Source organism: Macaca fascicularis, chromosome 9, assembly GCF_037993035.2.
Source record: "Macaca fascicularis isolate 582-1 chromosome 9, T2T-MFA8v1.1".
In the NCBI taxonomy this organism is placed as follows: Eukaryota; Metazoa; Chordata; class Mammalia; order Primates; family Cercopithecidae; genus Macaca; species Macaca fascicularis.
Genome location: NC_088383.1, coordinates 135,062,501 through 135,079,848, shown reverse-complemented (window position 1 = coordinate 135,079,848; position 17,348 = coordinate 135,062,501). Strand labels below are relative to the sequence as shown.

Genomic DNA, 17,348 nt, shown 5'->3' with positions numbered 1-17,348 from the left:
TCCTCAATGCATCCTGCTGGAGAGGATGTTGACTGTTTGATGCTGATGACCCTCAGCCTAAAATAGGCTTCTTACAAGTCCCGCATATTGGAGTTGCCCTGGGAGCTTCTGAAAGCATTGCTGCTTTCAAGGGGCAGGGCAGGGGAGGAAGTTAGACCTCAGAATTTTCAGAAGCTCCCCAGCAATTCTCATGTGCAATGTGGATGGCAACCGCTGTCCTAAAGCAGCCATAGTCTCTCAGGAATACTGAGTCTCTTGCGTGCGAGGACAGTGTGAGAAGGCATCTGGTCATGGCCGAGGCTTTCACAGCCATGGTCCTCTGAAACAGCAGATTTTACACACAGTGGTTGGTGAGGGTGCCTCACTCTAGCCTTGTTTCCAAGCCATCTTATTCGATTTGAATTGCATTTTCTAAGTTTTCAGAAAAATGAAGGCAAAGGCCCTTCCAGAAATTCGGCTCCATGTTGCAAGGCCTTATGCCCTCTGCATCAATAATTCAGAATGAATCAGGTGTGGTTCTTCCACTTGAGAATGTCAAGGCTGGTAGGGAAGCAGGCATGCAACCCACATAGCATGTCCAAGGCATTAGGAACGATCCATGCTATGAATGGAGGTTTATGGGGATGCAGAAGAGGATCACTTACTTCTTCCCGGGGCCAGGGAGTCTTTGCAGGGAGAGGATCCTGAAAGGTAAGTTCAGTTTCACCATGAGCATAGCAGAAGAGGGAGTATGTGTGATGTGGACATGCATGTGTTTCGTGTGCATGTACATGCATGTGTGTTCCTATATGTGTTCATGTGTGTGTTCATACATGTGTGTGCCCTGCATGCATGTATGTGTGTTTGTGTACATGCATGCTCATATTGTATGCAAATGTATGCATGCAGAGCTAGGGCAGGAGGAGATGAAGCTGCAAAGATTCACAGTGCTCAGGGCCCCGGTTGTTCTACAAAGCCATCTTGATGTTATTCTGCAGTGAATAGAGAGCTAGGTGAATGTTTTTAAGCAGGGGAGAGACACATGGGATGGTAGAAAGATATCCCTGCAGTTAGTGTGAAGGGTGGAGTAACCAAAGACAAACAGGGCTGAGAGGAGCCTATTGCATAGAAATGATAAAGGCCTGACCGGGAGCCGTGGCTCACGCCTGTAATCCTAGCACTTTGGGAGGCCAAGGCGGGCAGATCACGAGGTCAAGAGATTGATACCATCCTAGCCAACATGGTGAAACCCCGTCTCTACTAAAAATACAAAAATTAGCTGGGCGTGGTGGTGGGCACCTGTAGTCCCAGCTACTCGGGAGGCTGAGGCAGGAGAATTGCTTGAACCTGGGGAGCCGAGGTTGCAGTGAGCTGAGATCGCGCCATTGCACTCCAGCCTGGTGACAGAGCAAGGTTCCATCTCAAAAAAAAGAAGAAGAAGAAAAAGAAGTGATAAAGGCCTGACATGACCCGGGGCAGGGGAAGTGGGGATGTGAGAAGGACGAGGACTGAGAGATGCTTGAAGGGATGTGTTTCCTGATTACTATTTTTAACAGTTACTGTGTGTCAGGCTCTAAGTGCTTTGCATATGCTCTCAGGTACGTACTATTCCTATTTTTAAAGCAGAGGAAGCTGAGATGGGCAGAGGTTAGTCATTTGCAGGACGAGGGATGAGTGCTAGTCTTGCTGAACCCCAGCGGCAAGGGCTCTTGGCTTTGACTCTACTCCACCTGCTGTGAGTCAGGACCTCATGATGACCAAGCAGAGGCTGAGGGCGAGTGGGAGGCCATGTGACCCCAGTTTCGTTGGAATGGAGAGGCAGGTAGACGATGCTTCATACCCAAGAAAGCAGGAGCAGGAAGAGGAGTTCTGAAGGGCACTCTGAGCAGTCAGAGATGTGGGCTTGCCACTCAGAGAGAGGCTATGGCTGCATGGAACTTTCTGGAAGTCAGAAAAACCCACATGGCCATTGATATCCTGGGATGGTATTGCCCTTGTCCACCTTTGAAGTAGGTCAAACTCCCTGGCAACCCCTGCCCGTTGATGTGTTTTCAGTAGTTACTCTTTGCAGATTCAACTTTATCCCAAAGCCCAGGTGCGGGAGAATCCTGGTGAAAGGCAAGTCCTGGCAAGGGGATGAAGGGTGGATCTTAGAGGAGACATCGAAGATAGCGCGGCAGTTAGAACTGGACCTCGGTCTAGGCTGGACATTAGAACGCCTGGAGGGGAGTTTGTTTGTCTATTTGTTTATATGTTTACTTTTAGAAATACTGATTCCCACACCTTGGCCCAGGGATTCTGATTTGATTGACCTGGCGCGGGGCCTGGGTACAGATATTCTCCAGGGTCCTCCAGTTATCCTAACATGAAGCGGGACTGAGCCACGGTGGCCTGGAGGGTGGAAGGCTTAGGTGCCTGAGCTGGGAGCGCAGGTGCCATTCTGAGGCAAGAGAGTTGGATTGTTGCCCAGGAGGCCTCGGGCTATCCTCAGACTGTCCAATGAGGAGAGAACATGAGTTCTTCTTAGACCTCGGGAGCAAAAGGAAATGATAAACTATATTAAACCCAAACTGGAAATTGCTGAAGCCCCATTTTTAAAAAGGGATGTGTTTGGGTCCTCTGTGTTTGTATTTCTTTACATTTATTCTAGGTTATATCTTGCTTCAGTTTGCAAAACCAAAAATGAGCAATTGGGGGTTTGTTAATAACTCATACTGGTAATTAGAAAACACCGTGCCTTGGAAAAGTCCTAACGGACTCCTGGAGTTTGCCAGCCTGGCTGTCCTTGTGTAATGATGACAATTAGTCCTTTGCAGACCTTCGTTACTGCCTCCATGCAACACTCCTGGGAGGCAAACCTAGTGTCTTCTTCCCAGATGACAACCCTGAGCCCACGCAAGGTGTCTGACTCTGAGGACGTCTCTTAGCAAGCTGGTATACGCGTCAGCATTGGATCACCTCCGTTTCTGCTTTCTGATCACTGTTACCTTTGTATATAATAGAACTGAAAATGTAATCTCTCAGTGAACAGCAGCCAAACATGTGCACTGAGAGTTCCAGAGCCAGCCAGGAACTTATTTTTGCCCCAGAAGCCTGGGCTGGGAGTTTGCAAGTAGATGGCGTGGGCCATGCAATTCTTGATTGAAAACAAACTATTGGACTGTGTTGTAGTCATGTAATTGTCTCGTTAACTCATTAATGTAATGTCTGTAATTGTGATCTGTTTGAAACCAAGTTGGACCAATGCAATCCGCATATATTCTGCAATGCAGTTTGTACCCCGGTCATATTCTCCTGCTAACCCAATGCTCACCAGATGACTGTGGGGACCAGCAAGGGAAAAGCTGAGCTTGCCTTATGTGGGTTAGAATCTAGGGTCAGATGTTCAACTTTGAGGATTTTCTTGTACTTTAGTTCACCATGTTGGAATAGTGCCTAACTAGCAAATGCAGAACTTCTATAAGTTTTGTTATTGGCCAGATGCTTCTAGCAACTGAGAATAGGACCTGCTTTTATCTGGTGCTTGGCTTTGGTTGCTATCACTAGCCACCCTTTTCTCCTTGGCTACCTGGGATCTCAGAAGATGAGGGCTTTCTCCCTGTGTGCTGCCTTATACACCAGGGGCATTGAAAGATTTGACAGCCAACCAGGGGACACCATGTCCTCGCGCCCTCAGCCATGAGTACAAAACCATCTCCTTGTCTATGTAATGGCTATGAGGACAGTGGGTAGGTCATACCTTTACCCTGACCACTCATGCTGGCCCTCTGAACTCCTATGAGACAAAGCCATCCCTTAGTCCCTGGAGGAGTTGCTTTTCTCTGCTCTGACCCAGGACGACCTGCCTGTAGGTGTAGTCAGGTATGGGCTGTAGGCTGAGGTCAGGAACACCCAAAGATGGTGGGGGCAGGCAGGGGAGTGAGAAGTCTTGCTTTCAGTGCTGTGCCAGCGGCTTTGTTTCACAGGCCCTTAAAAGAGGAACTTCATTTAACAGATCTTTCCATGACAGTGCTGGCGAGCTAACCTCTGGCTGTTGGGAGGATAGTCAGTAGTGTTCCTGAAGAAGGACTCTGTTTATGCCTTCGTTATTCTGAAAGACACTGACTTCTTCATGTCATTAAAACCTTCTACGTTGATTATAGGTGACAGAATATGATAGTGTTGGCCAAGGCTGAGACTTTGCTGAAAAATTAATACAGATTCATTTTCAGTAACTCACAAGCAGAACATTTTGCTCAAAATGAACAAGTTATTGTCCTTGGCAGAAGCGTCTGAAAGATCCTAATTCACTTATTGTTTCACTCACAGTGGATATTCACTGGCCATCTTTAGCTATAATATACATCTGTATGCACATTTTAAATCACCAATGAATCATTTGAAATGAGTGCTTCCATACAAATGAAAGCAGACAGTACAAGGCTAATCACTTCAGCATCTAATTGGTCAACCTTCGAGAACCTAGTTAACGCATCACTTTGCATTAGGCACTGCAAATATTTCTTCAATTCCAACACCACAGGAACCAAAGAGCACAGAGATATTTTTCTCACCTGTGTCAGTAAACCTCAAATAACGCAAATCTGTTCTAATTTTCATTTCGAGTTTTCATTAACGTGATCCCAACTCCAGTGCCAGTTTTGCCTGTTTCGCCCAGTTTTACAGACCACTGAACATTCGGGTCGTGTTGGTAGGCGTGGAAGTGTGGAATGACATCGACAAATGCTCTATAAGTCAGGACCCGTTCACCAGCCTCCATGAATTTCTGGACTGGAGGAAAATGAAGCTTCTACCTCGCAAATCCCATGACAACGCGCAGCTTGTCAGGTAGGGAGTTCCGTCTTCTGTCTGCTTAGAAACAAGAGTGCCCTCGGCGAAGCCCTTAGTTTCACCTGTACAGCCCCGGGAGCTGCCACCTTTCTGCAGAGCACACTGCCTTGTATAAGGGGGCTTCTCAGCTCACACCAGGGGGCAGATGCCACCCTCACCTGAAACTGAAGGTCTGTTAGGAAAGTCTCCCTCTGAACACCCTGGGAAACCTGTCCCTCTACAGAATTTTCATTTCCTTCTTCCAGAACCTGGACATTTTATTCTGTACCAATTTTTCTGATTTTAGCTGTGATGTAAAGTTGTTCTGAGTAGCCTATTTTTTTGTTTTGTTTTTTGTTTGTTTGTTTTTGAGATGGAGTCTGTCTCTGTCGCCAGGCTGGAGTGCAGTGGCGTGATCTCAGCTCACTGCAACCTCCGACTCCCTGGTTTAAGCGATTCTCCTGCCTCAGCCTCCCGAGTAGCTGGGATTACAGGCAAGTGCCACTACGCCCAGCTAATTTTTGTATTTTTTTTTTTTTTTGGTAGAGACAGGGTTTCACCATGTTGGCCAGGATGGTCTCGATCTCCTGACCTCGTGATCCACCCGCCTTGGCCTCCCAAAGTGCTGGGATTACAGGCATGAGCCACCACGCCTGACCAAGTAGCCTGTTTTTAAAGATTCATCATTATTAGTGGAAAATGTGTGTTTATACAAGATCTAAGGACAGTACTTTGGGTGAATATTGTCAGATTCCTGGAGGGAAAAAAGACTTCACTCCTCCTCCTGTTGTGGCTGTGACTCTTTGGTTTTCTAGATGAGAGACTATCAGGAAGTATAGCACATTTACCTTGTGTTCCCTCTTTCAACCAATATGCATCGAGTACCTGTTAGGAACCAAATAGTGTTTCGGGGGCTTTGAACATCGTGGTGATCAACACTGTAAATCTCCCTGCTCTCAGAAGTCTCCACTCTACTGAGAGACAACAAGAAAGAGGACAGTTTCAGTGTAATCAACTGGAAGATGATAAACTAAGGGAAAGCATAGCTCTATTATAATTAAAGCACAAAAATTGGTGGGATGTTGCAGATGCCTTTATACTTAAAAGGAACAATCTTACAACAATCTAAATAGGTATGAAGTAGATGTTTCTAGAAGCGACAATTATTTTTTATTATACTTTAAGTTCTAGGGTACACGTGCACAACGTGCAGATTTGTTACATATGTATACATGTGCCATGTTGGTGTGCTGCACCCATTAACTCGTCATTTACATCAGGTATATCTCCTAATGCTATCCCTTCCCCCTCCCCCCAACCCATGACGGGCCTCGGTGTGTGATGTTCCCCACCCTGTGTCCAAGTGTTCTCATTGTTCAATTCCCACCTATGAGTGAGAACATGCGGTTTTTGGTTTTCTGTCCTTGCGACAGTTTGCTCAGAATGATGGTTTCCAGAGAAGCGATAAATTTTTATTTAAATCTTTAAATACTTTGTGCCACTATTCTTTTGTCGTCATGTGGCTTATAGCAGAGAAAAGGACACCTTCTGGGACAGAGACTCTTTCCCTTGACAAACCCAAGGTAGCTATTGAACATTTGTGGAAAGTTAAAAAACCGGTCCTACCCCATTGTCACTTTCGAAAATGCCTACGTCTGAACTGAGGCTGTTGGCATTCCTTGATAATTTACTTTGGCCGTTTTCACAGGGTTCCCCCCTGCCCCCACCCTTGGATATTTGTGGTTGCCTCACATTTTATGCATTGATTAGTCTTGAACTACTAAAAGTACATTTTGTGTATTTCGAGTCAGAGTGTTTTGATATTTTTCCCAAATGGAGTCTGTCCAACTTGAACATCTGGAAATAAATTATTATTTTATGTAACCTTATTATTTACATACGTGTATAATTGTATCTGTTCATGTAGTCTATATAGATGTAAATAAAGGCGGAAATTTCTACTACTGTAAATATAAGTATAGTAGGATAGGTGGATAGAGAGACAGGGAGGGAGGGAGGAAGAAAGGAAGGGAGGGAGGGAGAAGGTTCTATATATACTTACCACTTTCTGTTCAATTGACCATAACTAAAATATCTAACTTTTCAAACAATATATCTGTATACATACATGGCCAAGAGTATTGGTAAGTCATTTGACTCCTTTAAAGGAAATTCAACAAATACAACATTTTCTTTTTCACGCATGAGGTTGGAATTAACAGCACTTGTGTTCAACAGGCCCTTGGTGTCATTAGAGTCATAATCAGGTTAAGATTCCAGATAGAAGGACAACTGCATTGAAGCCATGAAGTCCCCTTCCAGAAGCTTCCTGCCTAGGTGCCAAGGTTTTGCGGGTGCTCACTTGTTCTACACTGGCTCCAGGGTTGATAATTTTTCTGCCAATTTCAATTTTGCAAGCTATCTCAGCAGGACATTTTGAAGGAGTTTTGGTGTCTGGCGGAACTGTAGTAAGTTATCCAGGAAAGCAGTTAAGCTACAGGGAAAATCTAGTAAACCATCTAATGCATTTCTTTTAGTTAACAGTGATTCTCTGTGACTATTTTCAGCCTTTCCATCAGCAGACATTGTTTAAATGGAGCAGCTTCCTACAGTCCATTAGGAAATAGGCAGATTACAACTCACAAGTACAAAAGTAATAACTGGTTGTCGTCTGAGTCTTGAAAACAAAACTCTAAAAGATGATGGAAACATGATGCAACTGCAGAAATAAAATTTTCAGGGAAAAAAGATAAAATCACATGTGAATATACCCTCATACAGCTGTTTTTATTTTTGCATATTTTATTGCAGGAATATCCAGCAGAATTTTTAAATATTAGAGAATGCCCCCATTCTAATTTGATTAAAGAAAGTCCTCTCTTTTATTTCCTAGTGGGGTTTATTTCCAAGGGACCATCATCGGCATGGCCCCAATCATGAGCATGTGCACGGCGGAACAGTCTGGGGGAATTGTCATGGTAAGCCAAGGGCATCGGGAGCTGGTTCCCCTTGTTAATGATTCCCCAGGAAGTCACTACTTTTATCAGACTTTGTGAAGATAGATCCTTTCCTTTAATGCTTTTTAGATTTAACTCTGGTTTTACTCTAGCTGTATTTATAATTTTATATATCCCGAAGTATTTTAGGAACTGTTTAAAAGCAAATTGCACACAGGAAAGGTGGGCGTGTAAAGTATCTCAGCAGAGGCAAGCCTACCTCTTTTATGGAGAAACGTTTTCAACCGGGACTTTCCAAACCAGGAATTCCTCCCAGCACTGGGGTGAGCCAGGGCATTGGGGTTGCCCTCATCATGCAGCTGTTGGGACGCCCTGTGGTCTCACCAGACATTCCCATTTGAATTTTTTTCTGATGGTTCTGTCTCCAAGCCCAATGGCCCAAAGTCTGAGGTTTTTAGCTCTTTACCACTGCAAATGCTTTACATACCTTCTGGCCAGTATACACTTTGTCTTTAAAATAACCTTATTCTTGGAAGTCAGAAACCCAGGTTTATTGCTTTACAAGGATCATTTTGTCATGTATAAGCTATATATGTTTGGGGAAGGAAATACAATGGGAAGACTATTTGGGACTCGTTATGAATGTAGGAGGGAGGTAGCTTTGACAGGCTTGCCCAGCAGGGGGCGTGTGCTCCACTTCATCAGATAATTAAAGGAGAGGTTTTCACCCTATGTTGTCCCCACTCTGAAAATTTAGTGTCTCCTCCGCACCAGACCTCAGACAGGGAGTATCCTCAGAGACCATTCCTCCATCTCCATTAAACAAACAGAACCCTGCCCTCCCAAGAGACTGTGAGTTCCTCCATGTTTTTTGAACAGAACATGTGTGAATGTTCGGTTGTATTACATGGTGGAAGGAGTTATGTTCTGCTGATGATTACTTTCTGTCCACATACTGCCTAACCAGATCTTCATGAATATACGGAACCAACATTTCCCTCCTCTCTGGGCTCAGAGAGTGGTCATTCATGTAAGCCTGCACTAAGGGTCAAACCTGCGTGGAGGGATTGCCCCCGCTTACTGGTTTCTGGCTTGAGTGGTGACTCCCTTGTTTTCTGTGGACCTGGAGGCCCTGCATGTGATCTCCACCATGGCAGTCCTTGGCGCGTTTGGTTTTTGTTGATGCCAGGTTCATTTCAAGTCAGATCCCAACTCTATTTTTACAGAGCAGACTGCACATTTTTAAGAGGCAATAATTTTCTGTTTCATGGTTCCATGGTCCGTTGCTACTGACTTTGCCACTTAAAGTTGGCATCATATTTTTTTTAGAGCTGAAACTCAGTTCTTCATAAGCATGGTAAGTTCTGCTGCTGTGCAGTGCTGAAATGGGCCTATAACCCATGTCACCATAGTAAGTGGCTTTCTTCAGGGCATGTCCCTTATTCTATTTCCATACAAGCATTCGATCAAAATTCCTTCTTTAGAAGGATACAGGGAAGCCTATTTTTTAAAAGATATATGAAAATGAATGTGGGAAATATAAGGAAATTTTGTGTAATGCAATAAGAATCAAGTGAAGATCAAAGTTAATTATCAGGAAATATGTTTTAGCAATTTGACAGCAGCTAGCATCATCCTTAGACACACTGCTTACACGTACCACATATAACAGAAACATCAAATAGGATAAAAATGCTTCAGCACCTTTGATTTCTACAAAAGTCATGAAATCAGCAAGATCAACATCTTGACCGGACCTAACACTTCTAGACTCACTTTCTTTTCCTGTGTCTCTAAAGTTACATTCACGGGCATCCCGTGTGACTATGCTTCATTCGAGGACTCACAAATCTAAGAGGAAGGAAGCAATGTAGCAAGGAAGCAGAGATCCTCATAAAATTGAAAATAGGATTGTAGTGCCATTTCTGTATTTTTCAAAATATAGCAAATCATTAATTTCAGTAACTGAAAGTCATTCCTTTATAGCTAACTGGCCTAAAACAGCCTTGGTTTGGAAATAATATTAATAGCATGAATAAAAAGATTTTTTTTTCTTACTACAAATGTAAACTGTTTATCAAGGTCTCTTAAGAGACATTCTGTTTATAATCATGGATGCGTGAAAGAATGTAAAACAATCTGGCAACTAAAAACCAAGATATTCAATGACACAAAAGAATCAGAAGAATATTTTTTAATGATAAATTTCTTGAATTTTGTGCCAGAGCGTGCTAACTTCAGCCCCCATGTTCTTAGACTGACTACATTCTCTTCACCTTTGTGTTATTTTTGAGAACCGATTTCCTGAAACATATTTGTAAAGATTCCTACAACAGGAAACTCTAAAATCTAAACAAAGTAATTTATTAGGAATTTCATCTTGGTTCCTTGACGTGCCATTGTTTTCTTAGACCGAAGGCTTGTTGTAAACACTGTCAACACACCTGTAAGATCTTGCATGAGCACACTTTTATCCAGGAGCCTCACACAGACTGTCTGTATCGGTGTGCTCTCTGAAATGCAGTATCATTTGTTTTAGCCCATTTTCTGTTGATTCTAACAGAATACTTGAAACTGGGTAATTTATAAAGAAAGGGAATTTATTTCTTACAGTTACAGAGGCCGAGAAGTTCAAGGTAGAGGGGCACACCTGATAGGGCTTCTTGTGGGTGAGGACTCTCTGAAGAGTCCCAAGGCAGTGCGGGGCATCACATGGCAAGGGAGCTGAACAAACTAGCTCAGGTTCCTCTTCTTGTTATGAAGCCACTGGTCCCACTTTCATGATAACCCATGAATGCATTAACCCATTAGTCCATTAATCCATGAATGGATTAATACATTATGAGGGCAGAGTCCTCATGACCCAAACCCTTTTTTTTTTTTTTTTTTTTTTTTTTTTGAGACAGAGTCTCACTCTGTTGCCCAGGCTGGAGTGCAGTGGCACGATCTCAGCTCACTGCAAGCTCCACCTCCCGGGTTCACGCCATTCTCTTGCCTCAGCTTTCCGAGTAGCTGGATCTACAGGCGCCCACCACCACGCCTGGCTAATTTTTTGTATTTTTAGTAGAGACGGGGTTTCACCGTGTTAGCCAGGATGGTCTTGATCTCCTGACCTCGTGATCCCCCCGCCTCGGCCTCCCAAAGTGCTGGGATTACAGGCGTGAGCCACTGGGCCTGGCCTGACTCAATCACTTCTTAAAGGCCCCACGTCCAATACTGCCATACTGGGATTAAGCTTCGGCATGCGTTTTGGAGGGAACAAACATTCAAACCATAGCAGCACTGTTTCTTGGAAAACATCTTATCTCTTTCCTAAGTAGCACAAAGCAAGATTCAAACAAGGTACTTTCCTTACTGTGTGGTATACAGGCCTTTTCAGAAATGTTGTATATAGGCACTGTTTCTGTAGATCATACACACTAATTAACTTCAGTTTGTAAAAGTTAAGTAACTATGTTTTTTAGTTAATTTCTAGTATCTGTTTGAGCCAAGCCATCCAGGCACTCCACTAAGTTAGGGGTGGCCAAGTAGTGCTTGCTGAATGGAGAAACCACCTTCCACATCCAAGCAAAAGGTTAATGAACCGCCAGTCACAAGAGTCAGAGAATCGAGACATCTCCCATTTCCAAAGTCTGCCTAGCAACACAAAGGGCCAGCAAGAATAAGATATAACTGGATTATAATCTTAAATGAATGGCTCTTCAAACAGATGACTCAGTGTGTTCAGATTTATTATGAAATATTGTGAAATTTTCCAACTATCCTTCCCGACTAAGCACACAGGAAGAGGCAGGCTCAATGACAAGCTCTTAGAGCTCATTTAAAATGTCACAAAGCGTGCTTGCACCTGTCACCTTTATATCAGCATCATCTCAATCAAGGGTAAAATGATACTTCTGTTGTCCATGAAGGAATGAGCTTTTCCTGTGATGCAGGATGACTTTTTGCTTCATTCAATGGAAGAGTTTTATGGGGCAATTGTAGGAAGCAGAATGGAGACCCTGCCTTGAAGATGTCATATAAAAACGTGAAGAATCACACATGTATACGTGTGGCATACAGACATTCCTCAGCAGAAAGAACCCCAAACTGGCTTAATTGAAATGTCAAATTATATCTTTTTTAAGTTTAAACTAAATGATAGCATTTTACCTTGGTCCCTTATAAGGAATTACATTAAGTCAAATGTTAATGAAAGGTATATTTCTGTGGGGAGGGAGGCCTGGGAAATAAGGCCAAGGAGACATGAATTATACACCTGTGCTTTTGTGTTTTCTTTGAGGACCATTCAGACAGTCCCCTTGGTGCAGCCGTGACCCTTGCACATGAGCTGGGCCACAATTTCGGGATGAATCATGATACACTGGAGAGGGGCTGTAGCTGTCAAATGGCGGCTGAGAAAGGAGGCTGCATCATGAACCCTTCCACCGGGCAAGTACCCATCGCTTCCATCTGCTTTGAGAGTGTGCATAGCTTGAAGTGTGTCTTGGGAACCAGATGAGTCCCTGGTTTTCTGGTCAGAGCACCCAGGGAAGCTTCCAAAAAGTAATTCCTTCCCAAGTAGCAAGAGTGGCCTGTGCTACTCCAGAGAGCCATGGGCAGCCAGATGGCAATGCTACATGGTGCAAGGGCTGACCTCTTCCTTGAGGAATGGTGGGGATGGATGCTGTCTGTGTTTAGAAATCGTTAATTATCTTCCTGTCCCAGCAAGTGTTTTTTATTTGAGCCTACGGCTCCAGCTGCCAGGCAGTCCCAGGAGCCAGCCATCTGAAAGCCTGGGCAGAGTGGAGATGGGCCACATGTAAACTCACTGGGCAGAGTTGAGATGGGCCGCATGTCTTTAGAGGGTGCTGGGTAGAAGGTGTTTCTTTCCCCGGGGTTGGCCCTAGGGTGTCTCTGAAGTCAGTAGCTTGGGAGTTTGTGGTGTCTCTGCCTCTGACATCATATCACCTTACCAGATCTTAGAGGTGTAAATGAAATGATTTATCTGCTTTGGTAAATTATGATGCTCTTCCTTATTTAATGCTTTCCTGACTCTCCAGACTTGGCTCAACCAGAAAAGAGCGAGACGGTTCTGTTATTTGGAGTGATCAAATGAAGTGGAAACAGATGCACCTTGGATTAGAGATTAGATGATTAGATTGATTAGAGATTCAGATGTGTTCTTATTATCTCTAAAGAGCCTATCCCAAACTAGAACTCTGTGCTAATTTCAGAAGATTCTCATTAGTAAGGGGAAGCATGTGCTGGATACAATGCTATCTTCTTTCTTATACCTTGAAACCTTATAAACACTGACTTTCATGGAACGTTCCAACCCAAGCTTGCTCTCTGGGTTTCCTGAAAGGAGACACTGGGATGAGAGATAAGTGCTGTGAGCAGCCCTGTGACTCATCTCTGTGAAGACTTGCCGGCCAGGGGACAAGCATGGTGTGAGGGGATACCTGCTAATGCAGTTTAAAAGACCCAGTAGAGGGAGGAATTTTTAAAGAATGTGTCTGTGCTTTTTCAAGCAATAGCCTTGTGAGCCTCCTGGGAAATCGTTTGTAGGGCATTGAGTTGCCCTTGAAACAAGGACTGGATAGAACCACACAGCTCATCCAGGTATTGTCATTTCATGCGAGCCATCAGGAGGCATCTTCTCACAGCAAGTGACTGATTCTTCATGCTCATCGCCCCCATTTGCACAGAGCCTTCGGGGCATCTTTCTGCTTGTGGTTCCCTCTTAAGCATAATTCAAGGGAGTCACCAAGTCTTTGTGGAGGAAGTGGCTCTGTGAGTGTGTAATGACAGAAACCAAGGATCTGTACACAAAGTGAAAGTACCAACCAATAGGAACTGAAATATTGCAAAACTCAAGATACTAACAAATGTGTCTCTCCAAAAGGGAGGCCACCCTAAAAAGTAATATGTTCCTAAGTCACTAAAGGTGTCTGAGCAGAGGCACAATAATTGTTTGCTGGACATTTGGGGCAAGGATTTCCTTTTTAGGGTATATAAGGTTGGGCCAAGGACCTGTAGATGCCTTCTGTTTCCAACCATTCACAAGCCCTGATCGCGATGATGGGCCACACACTGGGTGACTTTCAGAGAGTGAGTTTGGCAGGAGACTGACATGCAATTGAGTGGCCTTCGTGTTTTCTCGCTCTTGATGAACTCATAGCCATAGAAAATGTACGCTGTGTCTAATTTCCCGATCATCAAATGGGCACAAATACATTAGCCTATGGGCCTCCAGAAATGGTTTCCCATGACTAAGAAGATCATATTGTTAATACTGTTAATGTTTTTTAATTATTGATAAACCAATGGAAGACAGGAAAATCTAGATCAAGAACACTGGACTTGAAGAGATCTGGTTGTCCCAATTCTCACACCATTTAAAAAAATAATGTAGGCAGATTAGTAACCCCCTGGCTCTTACATTCCTCATCAGTAAGATGAGTGAGTTGGTCTTCATCCATCCAACCATCCATCCATCCACCCATCCACCCTTCCTTCCTCCTTTCTTTCCATCTGTCTCTCCACCCACTTGTTCACATATTAAACAAATATTTTTGACCCCTGTGCTTGTGGGGAGGAATGCATAGATGAGGAAGACTCTACAGCTCTAAAAGTTATGTAATTCTGAAGGCACAATAGCGAGGTATATTTTCTGGCACTCTATATGGTTTTATCTAAATCCTTTCCAATTGGGAAGTCTTCATGGCAGTGCTGAAGAATGCAAGTCAGATTGCCCCGGAGATATTCGAACACTATAGGTAGAAATGGTATTGTTAAGAGCTCAGCAAATCATTTAAAAGCCTTTTTTTCCCCCTTACCAGGGGTTTGCTAATAGCCTTTATTTGATTTATACCATATTAGCAATTTCTGAGTTTTCTCTTTTGCTGAGCTTGTGCTTTTGTGTAAATCTTTTCTATTTGCTTCTCATTTATGATCCTACATTCCTGTCCAGAGAGTGGTGTTTTTAATTTTCTCAGATGGAAAGCAACTTCCTAAGCAAGTAGGTGAATTAATCACAAAAGCCCACAGTGAGGGGGAGGTCGAGCGGCCCAGTCAACCCTCAGTCATCCATCACCCATGGTGGAGATTTCCCGGCTGCTCCAGTATTATCTCAAAGTGGTGGTTCTCTTACTTCATAGTGTCTCCGAGAGAGTGGGAGAATGGACTCAATGAGATCACATGTCTGTAAATTGTAAATCATTCCACAAAGGTGGTATATTATTACTTAGCTTACAGGGATGTTGGAATTATCAAAAAGTTAAAGGCTTTTTTCAGAATTCCTACTCATCATTGCTGGAAAGACTCCCAGTGCCCTTAGCAGTCACTCAGCAGCATGTCACAGTTTCTGTGTGATGGCTCATTTTAAACTGGCCCACATCCAAACACCAGCCTGCCTCTGTCTTCCTCCTCCCACCACTGATGGAGGCTTGGGGATGTCAGTTAAATTCAGTCTCAGCTCCAAAGGTGATTCAGAGACGAATCAGTAACTGCTTTAATGATATTAACATCTCAGAATCAAAAAGAACCAAGTATTGTAGATGGCTTAAAGGCGAAAAGTATATCCCCTCATATACCTTGTTTATTCTTTATCAAAACATTCCAAAATCCTAACTCTGACAACATTAACCAACTGCTATCACTGACAAATGGGACTTGAGGCCTGTAAATACGAGGATAGAGTCCTATTTCAACTTGAGTCTTACGTGACTTCAGTTGCACATTGCAGGGATGGTTGGAGGGGGTTCCTTATGGATTGTATCATTAATTACTGCAAGGCTTTAAGTGTGTGTAAGAGTGTGTGTTTTATGTCTCTGAACATTTAAGACCTGTCTTGGAAGTGACTCTTTGGCAAAAGCAGTATCTGGGGATTCATGTGGGAGTTTAACTCAGTTGAGTTTATCCATTAATGAGCTCGGAGTCCTTGGTCTTAGGGAGGTGAGGGTTACGTATGCTGTATTTATAGGAGTAAGAAAATTGTGAATGATTTGAACACTCATAGCAAAGAATATTTACCATAATAGTAAATGTCACTTCCTAGAGTAGGAAAAAAGGCAATATTAACATTCAAAAAATTACTCTTACAGATTCCTTTTTTTTTTTTTTCTGCAGAAAGTTTTCTGTTAAATGAGAGTTGGAAGAATAGGGCCATCTCATCAGGTGGGGCAGGTGAATCTGCAAGTCATATTCACTGAGTACCTGCCACTGTTCCACACTGACAGGTGTTAGGGACACAGCTGTGAACAGGACAAGCATGTTTCTTGCCCTCATGTAACTGGTGTTCTAGTGGTGAAAACAGTTGAAAAATAGAAAATTTAAAACTTGCAGTTTGGGCCAGGTGCGGTGGTTCACACCTGTAATCTCAGCACTTTGGGAGGCCGAGGCAGGAGGATTGCTTGAGGCCAGGAGTTCAAGGCCGGCCTGGGCAACATAGCAAGACCCTGTCTCTATTTTAAAAATTGAAAAATAAAAGTAATAAATTGCAGGTTGGAAGGAGTACTGTGAAGAAAGCAAAGGAAGAGGACAAAGAGAGGAAACATGGGCTGGGGGAGCCCACTTTAAGTGGGGGTTTGGGGGAGGCCAAAAGGAAGACAGGGATGGAGAGCCTGCAAAGCATGGAAGGAAGGGAGTTCAGGTGCAGGGTACCATGGGCCCGTGGGCACTGTGGGGACACCTGGCTGCCAGGAGCCTTGGGGCTGTTGGGGGCTGGAGGGAAGTGATGCTGGGTAGAAATGGAGGAACCAGAGCCAGCAAAGCCCAGTTGGCCAGAGCAGGAACGTGGATTCTTACCTGCAGAGCAGCAGGACATCATTGAAGCTTTTCAGGCAAGACAGGAATATGATCTGATTTATCTTTTAAAGTTTCTTCATTTTTAAGGAGACCATGCAGCCTCTGAGATATTGTAGTTTGCCAAGTTAAGGGGTTTTCTGTCTGTACAAAGAAGAGGGAGGCTTCCTGTAGAAGAACAAAGTAATACTAGTATATGAATTCTAGTTTAATTTCGGGTAATTCATAGGCATTTGGAAACGATGAAAAGGAAGGGTCCTTCACTAGCACACTAGGTCCTCATCACGCCACGCTCCACACGCCCCTCTCCAGCCCTGTACACTTGATGTAAAATCTTTCTTTTGGTTTGAGATTTCTTTTTCCTTTTCCTATAGTGAGCATCCTTTAAGGATTCCATGTCAGAGAGCCACCAAAGAGCACATTCACATTTTCTTTGTGTGTATCTGAAAAGAATTGTTGCCACAGTTGCCACACGGATGCTGAAATCAACAGTTTGGGACTGTCTGGGTTTTGCTAGGTCTATACTGGTAAATGGCTTCAGCTGACGAGCGTGTCCCCAGCTGCCAGCTAGGAGTAGGGGGAGGGGAGCAGCGTGTTTGTGTGGTGCATTTAGGATAATGTAGGATGAGAAAATAAGCAAGTGAGGGTTACCCCTGCTCTCCTGGGGTGCAAATCATTCACATTAAGCTGAGGTCAGACCTTCTGCAGTCTACACCCAAATCAAATAACCACATTGAAGGAGAATGCGTTGCCATCCTACTTCCCCACAAGCATGTATAATTGGCCCATTCGATTCTGTTTAATTCCATTCAGGAC

The 17,348-nt window shown here is 43.7% G+C and overlaps 1 protein-coding gene across 1 annotated transcript in view; it reads left to right on the top strand.

Annotated features, from left to right (window-relative positions):
* ADAM12 (ADAM metallopeptidase domain 12) overlaps positions 1–17,348 on the top strand; it is a 375,641-nt gene that overhangs the window by 281,404 nt on the left and 76,889 nt on the right. Inside the window, exons 9-11 of the mRNA XM_015456854.4 lie at positions 4,637–4,806; positions 7,682–7,766; positions 12,028–12,176. Coding sequence (XP_015312340.3) covers positions 4,637–4,806; positions 7,682–7,766; positions 12,028–12,176 — 404 coding nt within the window. The remainder of the gene's footprint in view (positions 1–4,636; positions 4,807–7,681; positions 7,767–12,027; positions 12,177–17,348) is intronic.